This window comes from Eschrichtius robustus, chromosome 6 (assembly GCF_028021215.1).
Source record: "Eschrichtius robustus isolate mEscRob2 chromosome 6, mEscRob2.pri, whole genome shotgun sequence".
NCBI classification, from domain to species: Eukaryota; Metazoa; Chordata; class Mammalia; order Artiodactyla; family Eschrichtiidae; genus Eschrichtius; species Eschrichtius robustus.
The window spans coordinates 32305503-32318428 of NC_090829.1; the positions used below are offsets into that span (position 1 = coordinate 32305503).

Genomic DNA, 12926 nt, shown 5'->3' on the forward strand with positions numbered 1-12926 from the left:
TGCTACCTTTCTAGGGCGCATGCCGACAACCATTCCATCAGACCTCATCCCGGTGCCAGCAGCCGGCTCCCGTGAATCCAGTCGCCCTGTGCTGGAGTCACGGCATGGGCAACTCTCTTAGGAATGGGAGCGGGGCCCCTGTGATACAAAGAACATTGGCCTGGAAGTCAGGAGACCTAAATTCTGCTGCCGGCTCTATCACCATTATCTGGATCATGCAGTTTTTCATCCATACAGCGAGCAGGGAGACTAGCAATTTCTCGATTCTGTGCTTCTGAGGTACAGAGCGACGAGCAGCGAGTTCTGAAGGCAGTGGTGTGGCTCTGGTGGGATATTGTAGGGAAAAGGGTCAGTTGATGACTGAGAGGGGCAGCTTGGCTCCAGTCTTAATTTCCTGGCTGGCTGCTGCCCGTGTGTTTTCCTGGGCAGAGGGGGCACCTCTCTTAGACCCTGTGTCTCTCCGAGGGCATAACCAAGGTCTGTTGTTGTTTTCCTTTAAAAATATTTCCCTCAGTTAAATCATGTCAATCTTTTCCAACAACTGTTCCATCGGTGTGGTCTAGTTAAACACACGTGTGGTTAAAATTTCACTGTGTTTCATCAGCTCCAGAGTTCACTTTTTTTTTTTTTTTTTTTTTAAATTTATTTATTTAGTTATTTTTGGCTGCACTGGGTCTTCACTGCTGCACGCGGGCTTTCTCTAGCTGCGGCGAGCGGGGGGCTACTCTTCGTTGCGGTGCACGGGCTCTAGGCGCGCAGGCTCAGTGGTTGTGATGCACGGGCTTAGTCGCTCCGCGGCATGTGGGATCTTCCCGGACCGGGGCTCGAACCCACGTCCCCTGCATTGGCAGGCGGATTCTTAACCACTGTGCCACCAGGGAAGCCCCCAGAGTTCACATTTTTGCACGGCTAAAGAGAGAATGCAATTTTAAGGTGGAGACAACATGTTATGTTTTAATTTTTTTTTCTAGTGATTGGAGGTATGTACCGACGATGTTTATGGAGTAACAGCTATCTGGGGAGCATACTCTTGGTTCCTATTTCCAAGGGCTCACAGAATGCAGTTTTTGTTTTTGTTTTTTTTTTTGGGGGGGGGGTGGTTTGCCGTCATTTCTGGAGCACTTTCTTGGACCCGTGACTTTACATGTATTAATTCACTTGATTCCTATACCACCTTGTGTGACGAGGTATTATTGCTATTCCCGTATTACAGACGAGGAAGCAACTAAAGAACGGGGACATTTTCTCGTTTGCCCAAGGTCACTCGGCTAGCAGCTGGGACGAAAAGTCAGACTGTCTCCTTCCAGAGCCCACCTCTTAACCACCACATGTATTCTGATGCCTGACATGAGCAGTGATGCCAGCCTCCTTTGTTGAATAAGGGCAACTAAGCTGAGCTGCCCACTGCACAGCTCCAGCCGGCTGCATTTATGCCATAATCCGTGTGAATGGGGCCTTTGGATTTGAATAGTCCCACCAGAGTTGTGCAAGCAGTAGCTATTTCTAAGCCTGTGTCATTTTTTTGAACCTACTCACTGTTCTTTATTTGTCCAGCTGTGCATATAGACACATGTGCACATAGACACACGTGCACAGGCACACACTCGCGTCACACACACAGCCTGTCTCTCCCATGCATACACTCTTGCACGGTTCTCTCTGATGTATCCATGGCCATTTGCAGAAAATTGCCCCTTTCAAGCTACTTCTCTCTCACCTATTATAACGTCAGTGTTAAAGTAGAATCTCTGATGTGCTTTTATAAAGTTTCCAGAACTTTTCATGTTCTATGATACTTACAGTCCTTTTTTATGTTAGTATTGAGATGTTTCTTAGCTCAGTGATACAGACTTTTGACGGGCCAATGACCCTCATCCCAAGGCCTCTTGCTGGCCGTTGTGGGACTCTGACGTAGAGGTGGCCCCTCTGCGGAATGAATTCAGCAGTGGTATTAAGACCTGGGCCGCACAGGTGTCTGGGCTAGTGTTATACTGCCTGACCAGTCAGTATGCTTTCAGTACCAGCCTCAGGAATAGAGGAACAGTGACAAGAGCGTGCCATCGATCTGTGGCATCATTTTGCATCTGCAATTTTATTGGAGTTTCTTTTTCTCATTAGGTAACCAGCCACAGCAAGGAGTGACTCCCTACGGGCATCCTTCACACTTCTGAGTCTGGAAGAGAACAAAGACATGAAGTTTTTCGTTTGCACTGAAAAATAGAAAATCACATTTAATGCATTAGTCATCTTTAGAAATTGTCCCTTTGTTGTTTCATTTCTTTGGCGTTTTCCTATATTTTACGCTATGTTTCATGCAAAGGTGTTTAAACAAAAAGTAAAGGAAAAGGTGTGGTTTGGTTTTGTTTCATTCAGTTTGAAAGTAGGTTTAAAAATGTGGATCATGTGGGCCTAACTCCAGGAAGAGTTTGGTAGCAGACCTTTTGAAATTGGTGCTTTTATTGAATCTCGTAGTTATAGAAAGAATGGATTATGGTGGATTTAAAATATTTATGTATTCATTAATGATGAAGTTTGGTTTTTTTGTTTTTTGGGTTTTTTGTTTGTTTGTTTTATGGGGTTTTTTTGCGAACTGTGCCGGACCAAACTACTGATTTGAAAGGCATGTCAGATCTTGACAGGAGAGCAACCCATTTATTCTGCATTCACCTTTGGTGGCGAGATGGACATTTATTTGCATCGCTCTAATTTGAAATGCTTGTAATTTCTTAAGCACTTTATGAACTTTGTTCTTACTTATGTAGGATTTTTCTTTGCTTCTGTTGTGGTCAAAAGGTGCTGAAACAGATTGTTGCTTAGTACTTAAACTTCTTAGACCAAGAACTTAACCCAAGGCTTCTGTGAGAGCCACCCTAAGGTACGTGGAAGCCTGTTAGAAGTAGCTGTACTACTAAATTTGTTTTCAGTGGCGAGATCATTGACCAGAGTCTTTGTGAAGGTACAACATGTAAATTCTAAAGGCCGGAATGAACCACAGTGGAATTGTTCCAATTATTTGCCAGATTTGGCAAAAATGACTCTGTCCAGTTTTGGTTCTCCTGAACCTTATGCCAACTTGAGAAAAAAATCTCGCAGCTGGCCTGAGATTCCACAGTGCTCAAACTTGACATGGTTTCCAGAGAATCTGGCCCCCAAGTCCAGGGGGGCTCTGGTTTTCATAAGAGATGTATTTGCTGTTTATTTTGTATGGTAAGTATTTGCTATTTTGAATTTAAATATTAATGTTGGTGTCTGTCTTGGTTGTGTATTGCATATACTGTATTTATAAATTGGTGCAAAAAGCACAAGTAAAGTAAATTATACATCAAATTTATTATAAAGAAATAGTAACTATTTTAACTTTGTTCAAGTATGTGGTAATTTGCTCCTATTAGAGTAAAAAATACAGTAAATTATTATCAGTTTGTGTAACTTAAGAGTATTCCATACAATATTATTTTTTTAGATTTAGATGCATAAAATTTTGAATGTGAAAATTGCAGGGCATTTTAAAACATGTGGGCGATATTTTCCCATGTTCTGTGTTAATTCATTTTCTTTTGCCACATGAATGTACCTGTAACGTAGTCGCGCATACTGTGAATAGATTTGTCTATAATGAGCAAACCATGTAGAACTACTTTTTTTAAATGTAGCTGGTACAACTTTAGTAGATCATTTCCTTTGCAAATCATTATATAAATAATTTATACCTTCCCAGGTGAGTTACTCATTGCAAAGTTTGACTCATGCAAATGACCTCAAATACATGTCCGCTTACTTTGCTGTGGCAGCATCCATGTGAACTGCTCTGTACACTGTGAAACGATTTCGCTCCAGCCCGCTCATTTCATGTTTACTCTGGGCTGGAAAAGACTTTGCCAAAACATTAAAGACCATTCTTTTCACTAAATTAACACGTTCTATCTGCTTTCAGAAGATGAATCTTGACATTTCAGCTGGTTTTGTATATCATCAGGGTTTTTTTTGTTTTTTGTTTTTTTCCCCTCTTGAGAGTCATACTTAGAGTTCATGAAGTTATTGTTTTCTTCAAAGTAATCTGTCATAGAATGACTGCCTTGGCAAAACAACTGAAATGTGAATGTCGTGCCTAGTGAGTACCGGTCATGTTCTGTCCTGATTGATTGTTGTTTTACTTCGTCTCAAGAATTACTGGTGTTTGTTTAAAATGCCACTTTTCAGTTTGAACCATATATATTTGTAGCTCAATATTGCAAACAGAAGTAAGACTGTTTCAAGAATGAGTGTTATAATTGCATAGCATTTGTATGCACTTTATATTTTGCAGAAGTTAGTTAGTGAAATTAATTTATTAATCATTTTGCACTTGAAAGCTGTGGGGCATAGCTTTTTGTTGTTGTCGTCTCCTTTTTTTTTTTTTTTTTTAGGTGGGAAGGCTAAGATATGGTAAGGCCCTATAATTCGACGATTCTACAGAGTTGAGGAAAAACCTAGAACTGGTTTTCCCCTGTGTCCTATACAGAGAGAAACTGGGATTTTCAATTCTACTCTTATCATATTTCCTCCCACTTAATCCTCTCTCCTGAGAGTTTTCTTTTTCTTTTTTTAGACTACGCATTGATTTGTCTTGAAATGATCACAAAGGAAAGCCCTGTCCTTCGGCAGAACCTGGCAATTTGCTTGGTGAGACAAAGAGGAAATTATCTTAGGATAAGATGGAGACCCCAGTTTCCCTTAAAGACTTTGAAATAGAATGGAGTTGGACATAAGAAGCCCTTAGATACACCTGTTTACACAGTAGGCTTCTTCCTAATAGGGTTACATTTGTCCTCTTTTTTTTAATTCCTCTTGGTCCAGAAGTAGAATGAGATCACTGTTAGAACGAGTATCCCTTGACCGCTTGTGGCCACAGGATACCAACGTCAAAGAACGTAGGAATCAGGTCACCTCTTTAGGTGGGGCAAGCTGAAAGTTGGTGTGATGAAAACACGATGAAGTGAGTCCCCCCCCCCCCCCATCATCTGTCTCAACTGATTGATTGACAGGGGCAAATGTAGTTCTCGGTTTTGTGTGCTGAGATGATGATATCTGAGCAAGACCTATGGCATTTTCTTCTTCTTCATTTATTAAGTAAGTCTCCTATAAGTCTTCTTAAATAATAGGCAAATAATTGAATAGATGCTGGAGCAATTACACTGGAAAATCCTAGCCTCTAGAGTTAGTTAGTTAGAAAAGCTGAATCATATTGTCCCTTAAATTAATTCAGGTTGAATTAAGCATGTAATATAAATAAATTCAGTGAATTACAAAAAGCAACATTTTGTATAGGGTTGATGATCAAATTTTAACTACAGTGAAACTCCACTATATGATGTATTTGGTCTAGATTTTTCCCGAACATTTCCCTGTCACAAAGGATTATCACCTTATAGAATAAATGCTCATAGAGCAATGATTGATTCCTCCTAAGAAAGTGTTCCTAATAAACAAATAGTTCCAAACCAGGGGTGCCTGAGCTAGATTTTGAAGTTATAAAGAAGTTGTTTCAGTGTATTTTAAAAACTTTTTAATGGCTTTATTTGGGATAGATGTAATCAACCCCCTTTTCACGTTTTACGATGTGCAGGTGTTAAGTTGCTTTTTTACAAGTGGAAATTCAGCCTGCATTTATTTTTAAATGCAGTTATTGAAACCTTTTTTTGTATTCCCCATCAATGAAAATTTTCAGTGTGCACAAAATGGTGAATCATAAAACAGTTCAGCGCTTATTTTCTGTGGGTTTTAGTAAAGTATTTATAAACTGACCACAGTATTTATTTATACATCAGGATGGCAAATTTACATCGACCGCAAATTTAATCTTTTCCGTTGTGTCTGTCCTCAGTGCCATGCTTGTAACATTGATTAATAGAAGGTGGACACTAGGCAAATGGTAATGAAAGAAAAAAAAAAAAAAAGTCCATTCTTTAATGAAGAATTCAGGTACATTAGCCACTTGTTATTTTATGGTCGATCGTTTTCTCTTAATGTTCATTGTTATTTGTTGGCAAAATAAAAGTGCCTTAAGTTAAAAGTTTGTTTTGAGATCCATTATAAAAAAAAAATCAGTATCAGTTCATAATGCATTTATTTACAAGTCCTTTTTTTTTTTTTGCATGTCTATTATAAATTTAATATTGTAAGTGTATTCAAATTCATTTACATGCCTATGGCTGCCTTTGATTAAACTTCTTCCAAAAAGTAAATTCTGTCCAGATGTTGACTTTGTTCAGGTAGTTTTATTTTCTGTCAGATTACCTGGATGTAAGTTGTTGCGTAATCACTTCCAAGTGGATTCTTTGCTGTGCATCTGTATATCCCAGAATCTGAGGTTTGAGGATTCTGAATGACTAGGGTACCTTGTGGGTGAAAACGTTGAATTCCACGTTGAATTCCATGTGTCCTCCCTTTGTGTGCCCCTGAGAACAGGGCGTGGTCAGGCATCTCCCATGTGATTTCTGGCTTGGGGACTCCCAGGGCCACACAGTGGAGCTGAACGGCCACGCCTGTCCTTGTGAGGACGCTCCTGGGTAGGCGATTTGTAATTCGGGGAGGGTAGGCCACAACCATTACTGGAATAGTAATCAGTGCGTGGCCAATACTGTTTTGAGCCTTACAAACGTAGCTTCCTCTGTCATAAGCTGTTGCCTCTTTGATGACTAAGGTGCCGTTTTCATGCAGTATGTATTTTCCACTGATCTGAGGCCTGTCTATTACATAACCACTTGGCACAGTCCATTTGATACGTGGCTTAGGGCTTCCATCAGAGACACAGCGCAACGACAGAGTGTCTCCACTGATACTGTAAACTGTTCCTCGTGCATAAGTGACAATCACTGGCTTTTGGCCAATTTCTAATACAATTAATTTCTCAATATAGCCAACTTTATTTCTTGCTGCGCACCGATATTTTCCTGCGTCGTCCCGAGTCATTTTAGAAATGATAAACGAGCCGTTACTTGCTATTAGATACTGAGAATTTTTTGGTCCACTGGGAAACAACTGTGTGCCATCTGGTAAAATCCAGCTTATTTCAGGTGGTGGGTTTCCATCAACAGAGCAATTCAGTGCTGTGGACTTTCCAAGCTGGGCAACGATTTTTTCATTAAGTGGATTTCTGAATGTCGGTCTTCTCAGCATTTCCAGTACTTCTAACTGTACCACCAGCACACTCTCTCCTCCTTCATTCCGAGCCACACAGGTAAAATTGGCTGCATCTGAAAGCCTCACGTTCCTGATTTCCAAGGTTCCATTTTTATGCACTGTGATTCTGCTTCCATAGTACGGAACTGTGAGGAAAATATTGTCTGGCATGATCCACATGATTTGAGGAGATGGCGTCCCTTTGGCTCTGCAGTCAAGGTGTTTTTTGGAATGCCTCACTGCCGTGGCTTTAATGATGGTTTTATCTGTATACAGACCATTGATTAATGGAGGTTTGGAGACAACGTCCAGTTTGTACATTTTGGTGTCATCCCCACTGGGATTTCGTGCCACACATACGTACTCTCCAGAATCGAGCAGTTTCACTCTGTTGACGGACAAAGACCCATTGGCATGAAATGTGTACCTGTCCTTAGAGAATGAAATCATGTCACTGGAAGGCAGCAACCAAAATATTTTTGGCTTGGGTTCCCCAGTGACCTCACAGTCAAGGACGGCTGTGTCTCCAGCCTTGACTCTCGTGTTGGTCCTGTAACCCTGCCGGATCCGTGGGGCGGCTGTTATGACTGTTAGGTGGACTTTCATTTCATCCTTCCCTAGAGTGTTCTGGGCATGGCACGTGTAATCTCCTTCCTCTGCCATCCCAACTCTGTTGAAGTATAAGGTTCCGTTGTCGAAGAGGGTGACCCTCCTGGCGCTGGGGCCACTGTCGTCGGCCTGCATGGCGTTATTTATCACCGTCCCATCAGGCAGACTCCAGGATATCTCGGGCACTGGTGAGCCGGAAGCCATGCAATCGACTTGGAAGTCTTTCCCGTGAAACACTTGCTTTTTAAAATGTTGCTTGTGGTCAATTTTGGCAGGTTTCCGTCTTAGGCTGACGTGCATCAGGGTCAGATCGTCCCCAATCTTGTTTCTCGCCACACACAAGTAGTCCCCACCGTCTTTTTCTGTTACTGATCCAACAAACAGGGATCCATTTGGGTAGACATGGATGCGGCTGCCCATTCTGAGGAAAGAAGAGACTGACTGATTGAGTATGCAGGTATTTTAGTAAGGGGTGGGAGATTTATTTACACAGGATTAGCTTTATGGACATTTTCTTAAACTGTTGGAATGGAATTAAAATCAGTACTGGCTTCTTTACTGTCTTTTAAGCTATTCTGAAAGATGAAATTAGCTGAACAGATATGATTTAGTGCAGACAAACAGTATGTCTTAGATGGACTTCAAATGAATCTCCTTTGCATTTCAATTAAAAAGAATTTTAATGGTGACGAGAATATTAGAAATACCAGTTTCCTAGACCCATGACTGTCTTGACCACTTTACACATCAAATGATCATTTTGTGGTATACGTCAGTAAAGAACAACTTTCATACAAATTTACTTGCTCGGAAAAGATACCAGGTTTTCCTTTTTAAAGAGATATTAGTAATCAGTTATTTGGTTAGAAAATGAGTTTTCTTTTTTTTTATAAAGAGAGAAAATGCCAAGGTAAGACACATTAGAAGCTTACTAAAGCATCTGTCTTTGCAGGCAGCTGTACCGTGACCTCTGGTCTCTGTATTATATTGAACTTCATGAAGACCATTTTTCTCTCTGAAGCCACTACACAGCCTGCTATTACCACATTGAACCATCAGGTGGCAGATCTTTCCCGGTAAAACTAAATCTAGTTTTTCAAAAAGACCAGTGGAAACTGAGTAACTGCTAAAAGCGCAATCAAAAACACCCATAGGTGGAAATCTCCGTACGTTTTTCGGCAACATGAGCTAAGCAGGTGGGTGAAACGAGAGAGAAAAGTGTGGATGACCTTTCATAGCATAACTGTTAAGCAAGTCAAACAGCCTAAGTCATTTTTTACCTTCAAGAAAACATACTGTAAGTAGGAAGAGTATTTGTTGTAGGACAACTTACAAGTGCTGATATTCTTTTTTTTTTTTTTTTTTTCCTCAAGCCTGGAAAGAACTTGTCTTGCATATAAACCAAAGGAAGGTCATCATAATGGATGCACTTAATAAAAGGAATGGAAACTACAAGGGTCTTTGCATTTATTTTTTAATCTTTAGGTAGTTCCCCACTATACAGCCAAAAAAAAAAAAAAAAAATGATACTTAGATGTAGTAACTTGCCCTTTTCACCATGCTACACTGCCACCTGCTATCATCATTCTTTCCTAATGCTTTCTAAGAGCTCTGTTTCTCAAACTCGGGTGCACATTAAAATCATTTGTATAAAATAGTGCTGTTGCCTGGGTCCCACCTTCAGAATTTCTGACTTAATTGGTGTGGAGTGTGACCTTGGCCTCAGGACTCAGTTTTCCAAATGACTCTCATGTGCAGCAAAGTCTGAGAACCACTGCTCTAAATCTTGGTATTTAATGCAGTTCCCTCATCACCTGCATCAGAATTACACGGGGTCTAATTTCAGATGCATATTTCCTGGTTTCACTGTTCAGAGATTCTGATGCAATAGATCTAGCCAGGGATCTGGGAAACCCACTGTTTGACAAACTTCCCAGGTGACTCTATGAACATTAATGTTTGCCAAACAGTCTCAAACTTGAGTGTGCACTATAATCACCTGGACAGCTTTTAAGAACACAGATTGGGTGTCAAAACACAGAATCGGATTCAAGTTCTCAGGCGATGTTAATGCTCTTGGTAGGGGGACAACCCTTTGAAAACCAATGACTCAAAATGACCTTTCCTCACGCCAAAATCTGATGCATCTGGAAGTTGTAATATATAAAAAGAGAACTGTAACTGTTTCCTTTCATAAACTGATAATATTTTTAAGGGAAAATTTACTTTTGAAAGTGGAAGTTTTCCCTGAGTAAAAGAAAGGGAATTCTTTATGAAAATTAATGCACAGCCAAGCATCTGCTGTCTTTTAGAGCAGTGTTTCTTGGACCTTATTGTGCATGTGATTCACCTGGGGATCTTTTTAAAATGCAGATTCTGATTCTGCCCATCTGGGATGGGGCCTGAGTTTCTGTTCTTGTAACAAGCCCCCAGGTCATGAGAAGCAAGGTTCCAAAGAAGAGGAAACACAATTCTGTCCTGAAACATAAGTCACATTTAAAGTCATGGAGGTAGACCAGTAGTGCTCTAAAAGTCTGAGATGGTTAAAAAAAAATTCAGAAAAGGCAACTGTTCAGCTGACAACTAGGCTTTAAAAAAGTAAAAAGTTTTGCTTATTTTGTTGATGGTGGAATAGACTTGGATGAGCATAGCTATGATGAAAATTTTCGTTTTTAGAATCTAAAATAAATTCAGACTCACAGAGCCAAGAAGTGGCAACAGGAAGGACTTTTTTTTTTTTTTTTTTTTTAACAGCAGAAGTGCCCTTTTAATTTCTCGACATCTAAAGCATCTAAGTAAAGAGTATTCTTGCCTTTCTGAGTGGGTTAGTTGCAGAATAATCACTGAAGTGTTCAGTTAGCAAACAAGTTGTAGTTCATTATAAAAGCAAAGAATGACAGTACCTCTAGTGGACCTGTGATAGCATCTGTGATCTTACACACTCTTGCCTCTTCCAAAATATGAACAATCTTTCTGTGTTCCATAAGTGCTTTCCCAAAACAAAATATAAACAGCCTACCTGATATCTTTGCTATTAAACTCTGAAAGATTTGTTGGACTACCTAGGTCGAGATTTATTGGTCAAGATTTATTCTGAGATGCTAATGTGTTTTAGACATTCCTTTGGATTAACTTTTTAAGACATTCCCTTACATTTTTTCACACCTCTTCCATTCTTAAAAATTGACCTAATGCCCAGTAAACATTTTAGACATTTTTTTTTACAACCTAAAATTTGAAATTTATCTGTTATTCCCATCACAAGTGTAATGCCTTCTACACTTCTTGCATTGGTTTCTGCATGGGTAGTGAAACTCTATTCAGAATTACACAGAATAATGAGCAGTCTCTGGGTAAATGAGAATCACCCTCAAGTGCTGCAGGGTGATTGATTAAATAGACATGCCGATATTATAATATTATATACAAAAACTGGTAAGCTATTGAAAATATTTGATGCTACAAATGGGTATACGTATAGTAGATAACAAGCATAAACAATAGTAGATAACAAGCATAAACATGGGACTTGTGAAGTTTACATTTCATAACTCAGCATTTTTTAATTTAAAATCTAAATTCAATTTAAGATTTAGGTAATTTTCATGACTTATTTGAAAAGCTTGAAAATTAACATTTACTTTGGAGTTAAAGATCACAAGTTAAATTCCTTAACTATATCCGTTACCAACTTATAGTTTGACACTAGAAAAAAATCTATTCTTTTAAGCATAAACTCATGTATAATTTCTCTTGCATGGATATTTTCTACTAATAAATAAACATGGAGGCGGAGTCAAGATGGCAGCGTGGGAAGATGCAGAGTTAGCGTTTCCCCACAACTATGGCACCTACCGGCCACTGGTAGGGGACTCTGACGCCCAAGGAGACGGGAGGAACCCCAAAGTGAACCGGCAGGATGTAGGGGGACTGAACAGGGAGGTGAAGTGGAGGCCAGACAGGATCAGCGACCCTGAGGCCGGGGAGATCAGGAGAGGCAGGTGGGAGGGGCCATCCCAGACCAGAGGAGCGGAGGGGGTTTGCCCCACCCACTCGGGCACAGGGAGCATGCTGAGCTCCCAGGCCGACCCCCTGCCCTCCAAACCCCGCTCCAGTCCACGTGGGTCCTTAGGCGCATAGGAGGGAGGCTGGGGAGTTCAGGAGAGGCAGGTGGGAAGGGACCTCTGGGAGGAGCGGGAGAGGAGCAGAGGGCGTTTGAGCCCAGAAAGCCTGCTGGGCTCCCAGGTGAGGTCCCCTGCCCTCTGAGAGCAGGTGTGGGGGGCACGCCTGGGCCCCTTCTGTTCCTTGAGCCTAAGCCCCACCCCCCCACAGCCCCCAGGGCCTTTTCCAGCCCTGTCAGTGGTCCTGAGCATTGGCCCCGCCCACCACCCAAACCTCACCCTTGCTTAGACCCTGCCCTCCACAGCCAAGGCCTTTTCCAGCCTTTTTTTTCCCCCCCCCCTCCTCTTTTTTACTATTGTGGTACTGTTGTACCTTCTGGTTGTTGATTCATCTATATTTTTATTTTTATATTCCTAACATATCTGTTAGTTTCCTAATCTAATTTTTTACTTTGTTACTGTGGTTTGTTTTTTTTTTTTTTGCTGCCCCAGGCAGCTTACAGGATCTTGGTTCATGAGCCCACAGGTGGGCCAAAGCTCCTGCAGTGGGAGCGCTGAGTCCGAACCACTGGACTAACAGAGAACCTCAGACCCCAGGGAATATTCATCCGAGTGAGGTCCCACAGAGTTTCTCATCTCAGCACCAAGACCCAGCTCTACACAGTAGCCTACAAAGCCCAGTGTTGGAAGCCTCAGGCCAAACAACCAGTAAGAGATGAACACAATCCCACTCATAAAAAAGAAAAATGAGATGGCCAAAAAATATGTCACAGATGAAGGAGCAAAGCAAAAACCTACAAGACCAAATAAATGAAGAGGAAATAGGCAATCTACCTGAAAAAGAATTCACAGTAATGATAGTAAAGATGATCCAGAATTTCAGAAATAGAAATGGAGGCACAGATTGAGAAAATACAAGAAATGTTTAACAAAGATCTAGAAGAACTAAAGAATAAACAGAGATGAACAATGTAATAACTGAAATGAAAAATACACTAGAAGGAATCGATAACAGAATAACTGAGGCAGAAGAAC

At 40.8% G+C, this 12926-nt stretch overlaps 2 protein-coding genes across 2 annotated transcripts in view; one reads left to right on the forward strand and one right to left on the reverse strand.

Moving 5' to 3' along the window:
• Window positions 1-2171, forward strand: part of MED12L (mediator complex subunit 12L) — a 317602-nt gene extending 315431 nt beyond the window's left edge. The window contains exon 44 of the mRNA XM_068545632.1: window positions 2119-2171. Coding sequence (XP_068401733.1) covers window positions 2119-2171 — 53 coding nt within the window. The remainder of the gene's footprint in view (window positions 1-2118) is intronic.
• A 3937-nt stretch (window positions 2172-6108) lies between these two features.
• Window positions 6109-12926, reverse strand: part of IGSF10 (immunoglobulin superfamily member 10) — a 49329-nt gene continuing 42511 nt past the window's right edge. The window contains exon 8 of the mRNA XM_068546102.1: window positions 6109-8191. Within this exon, the coding sequence (XP_068402203.1) occupies window positions 6268-8191 (1924 nt within the window). The 3' untranslated portion in view covers window positions 6109-6267. The remainder of the gene's footprint in view (window positions 8192-12926) is intronic.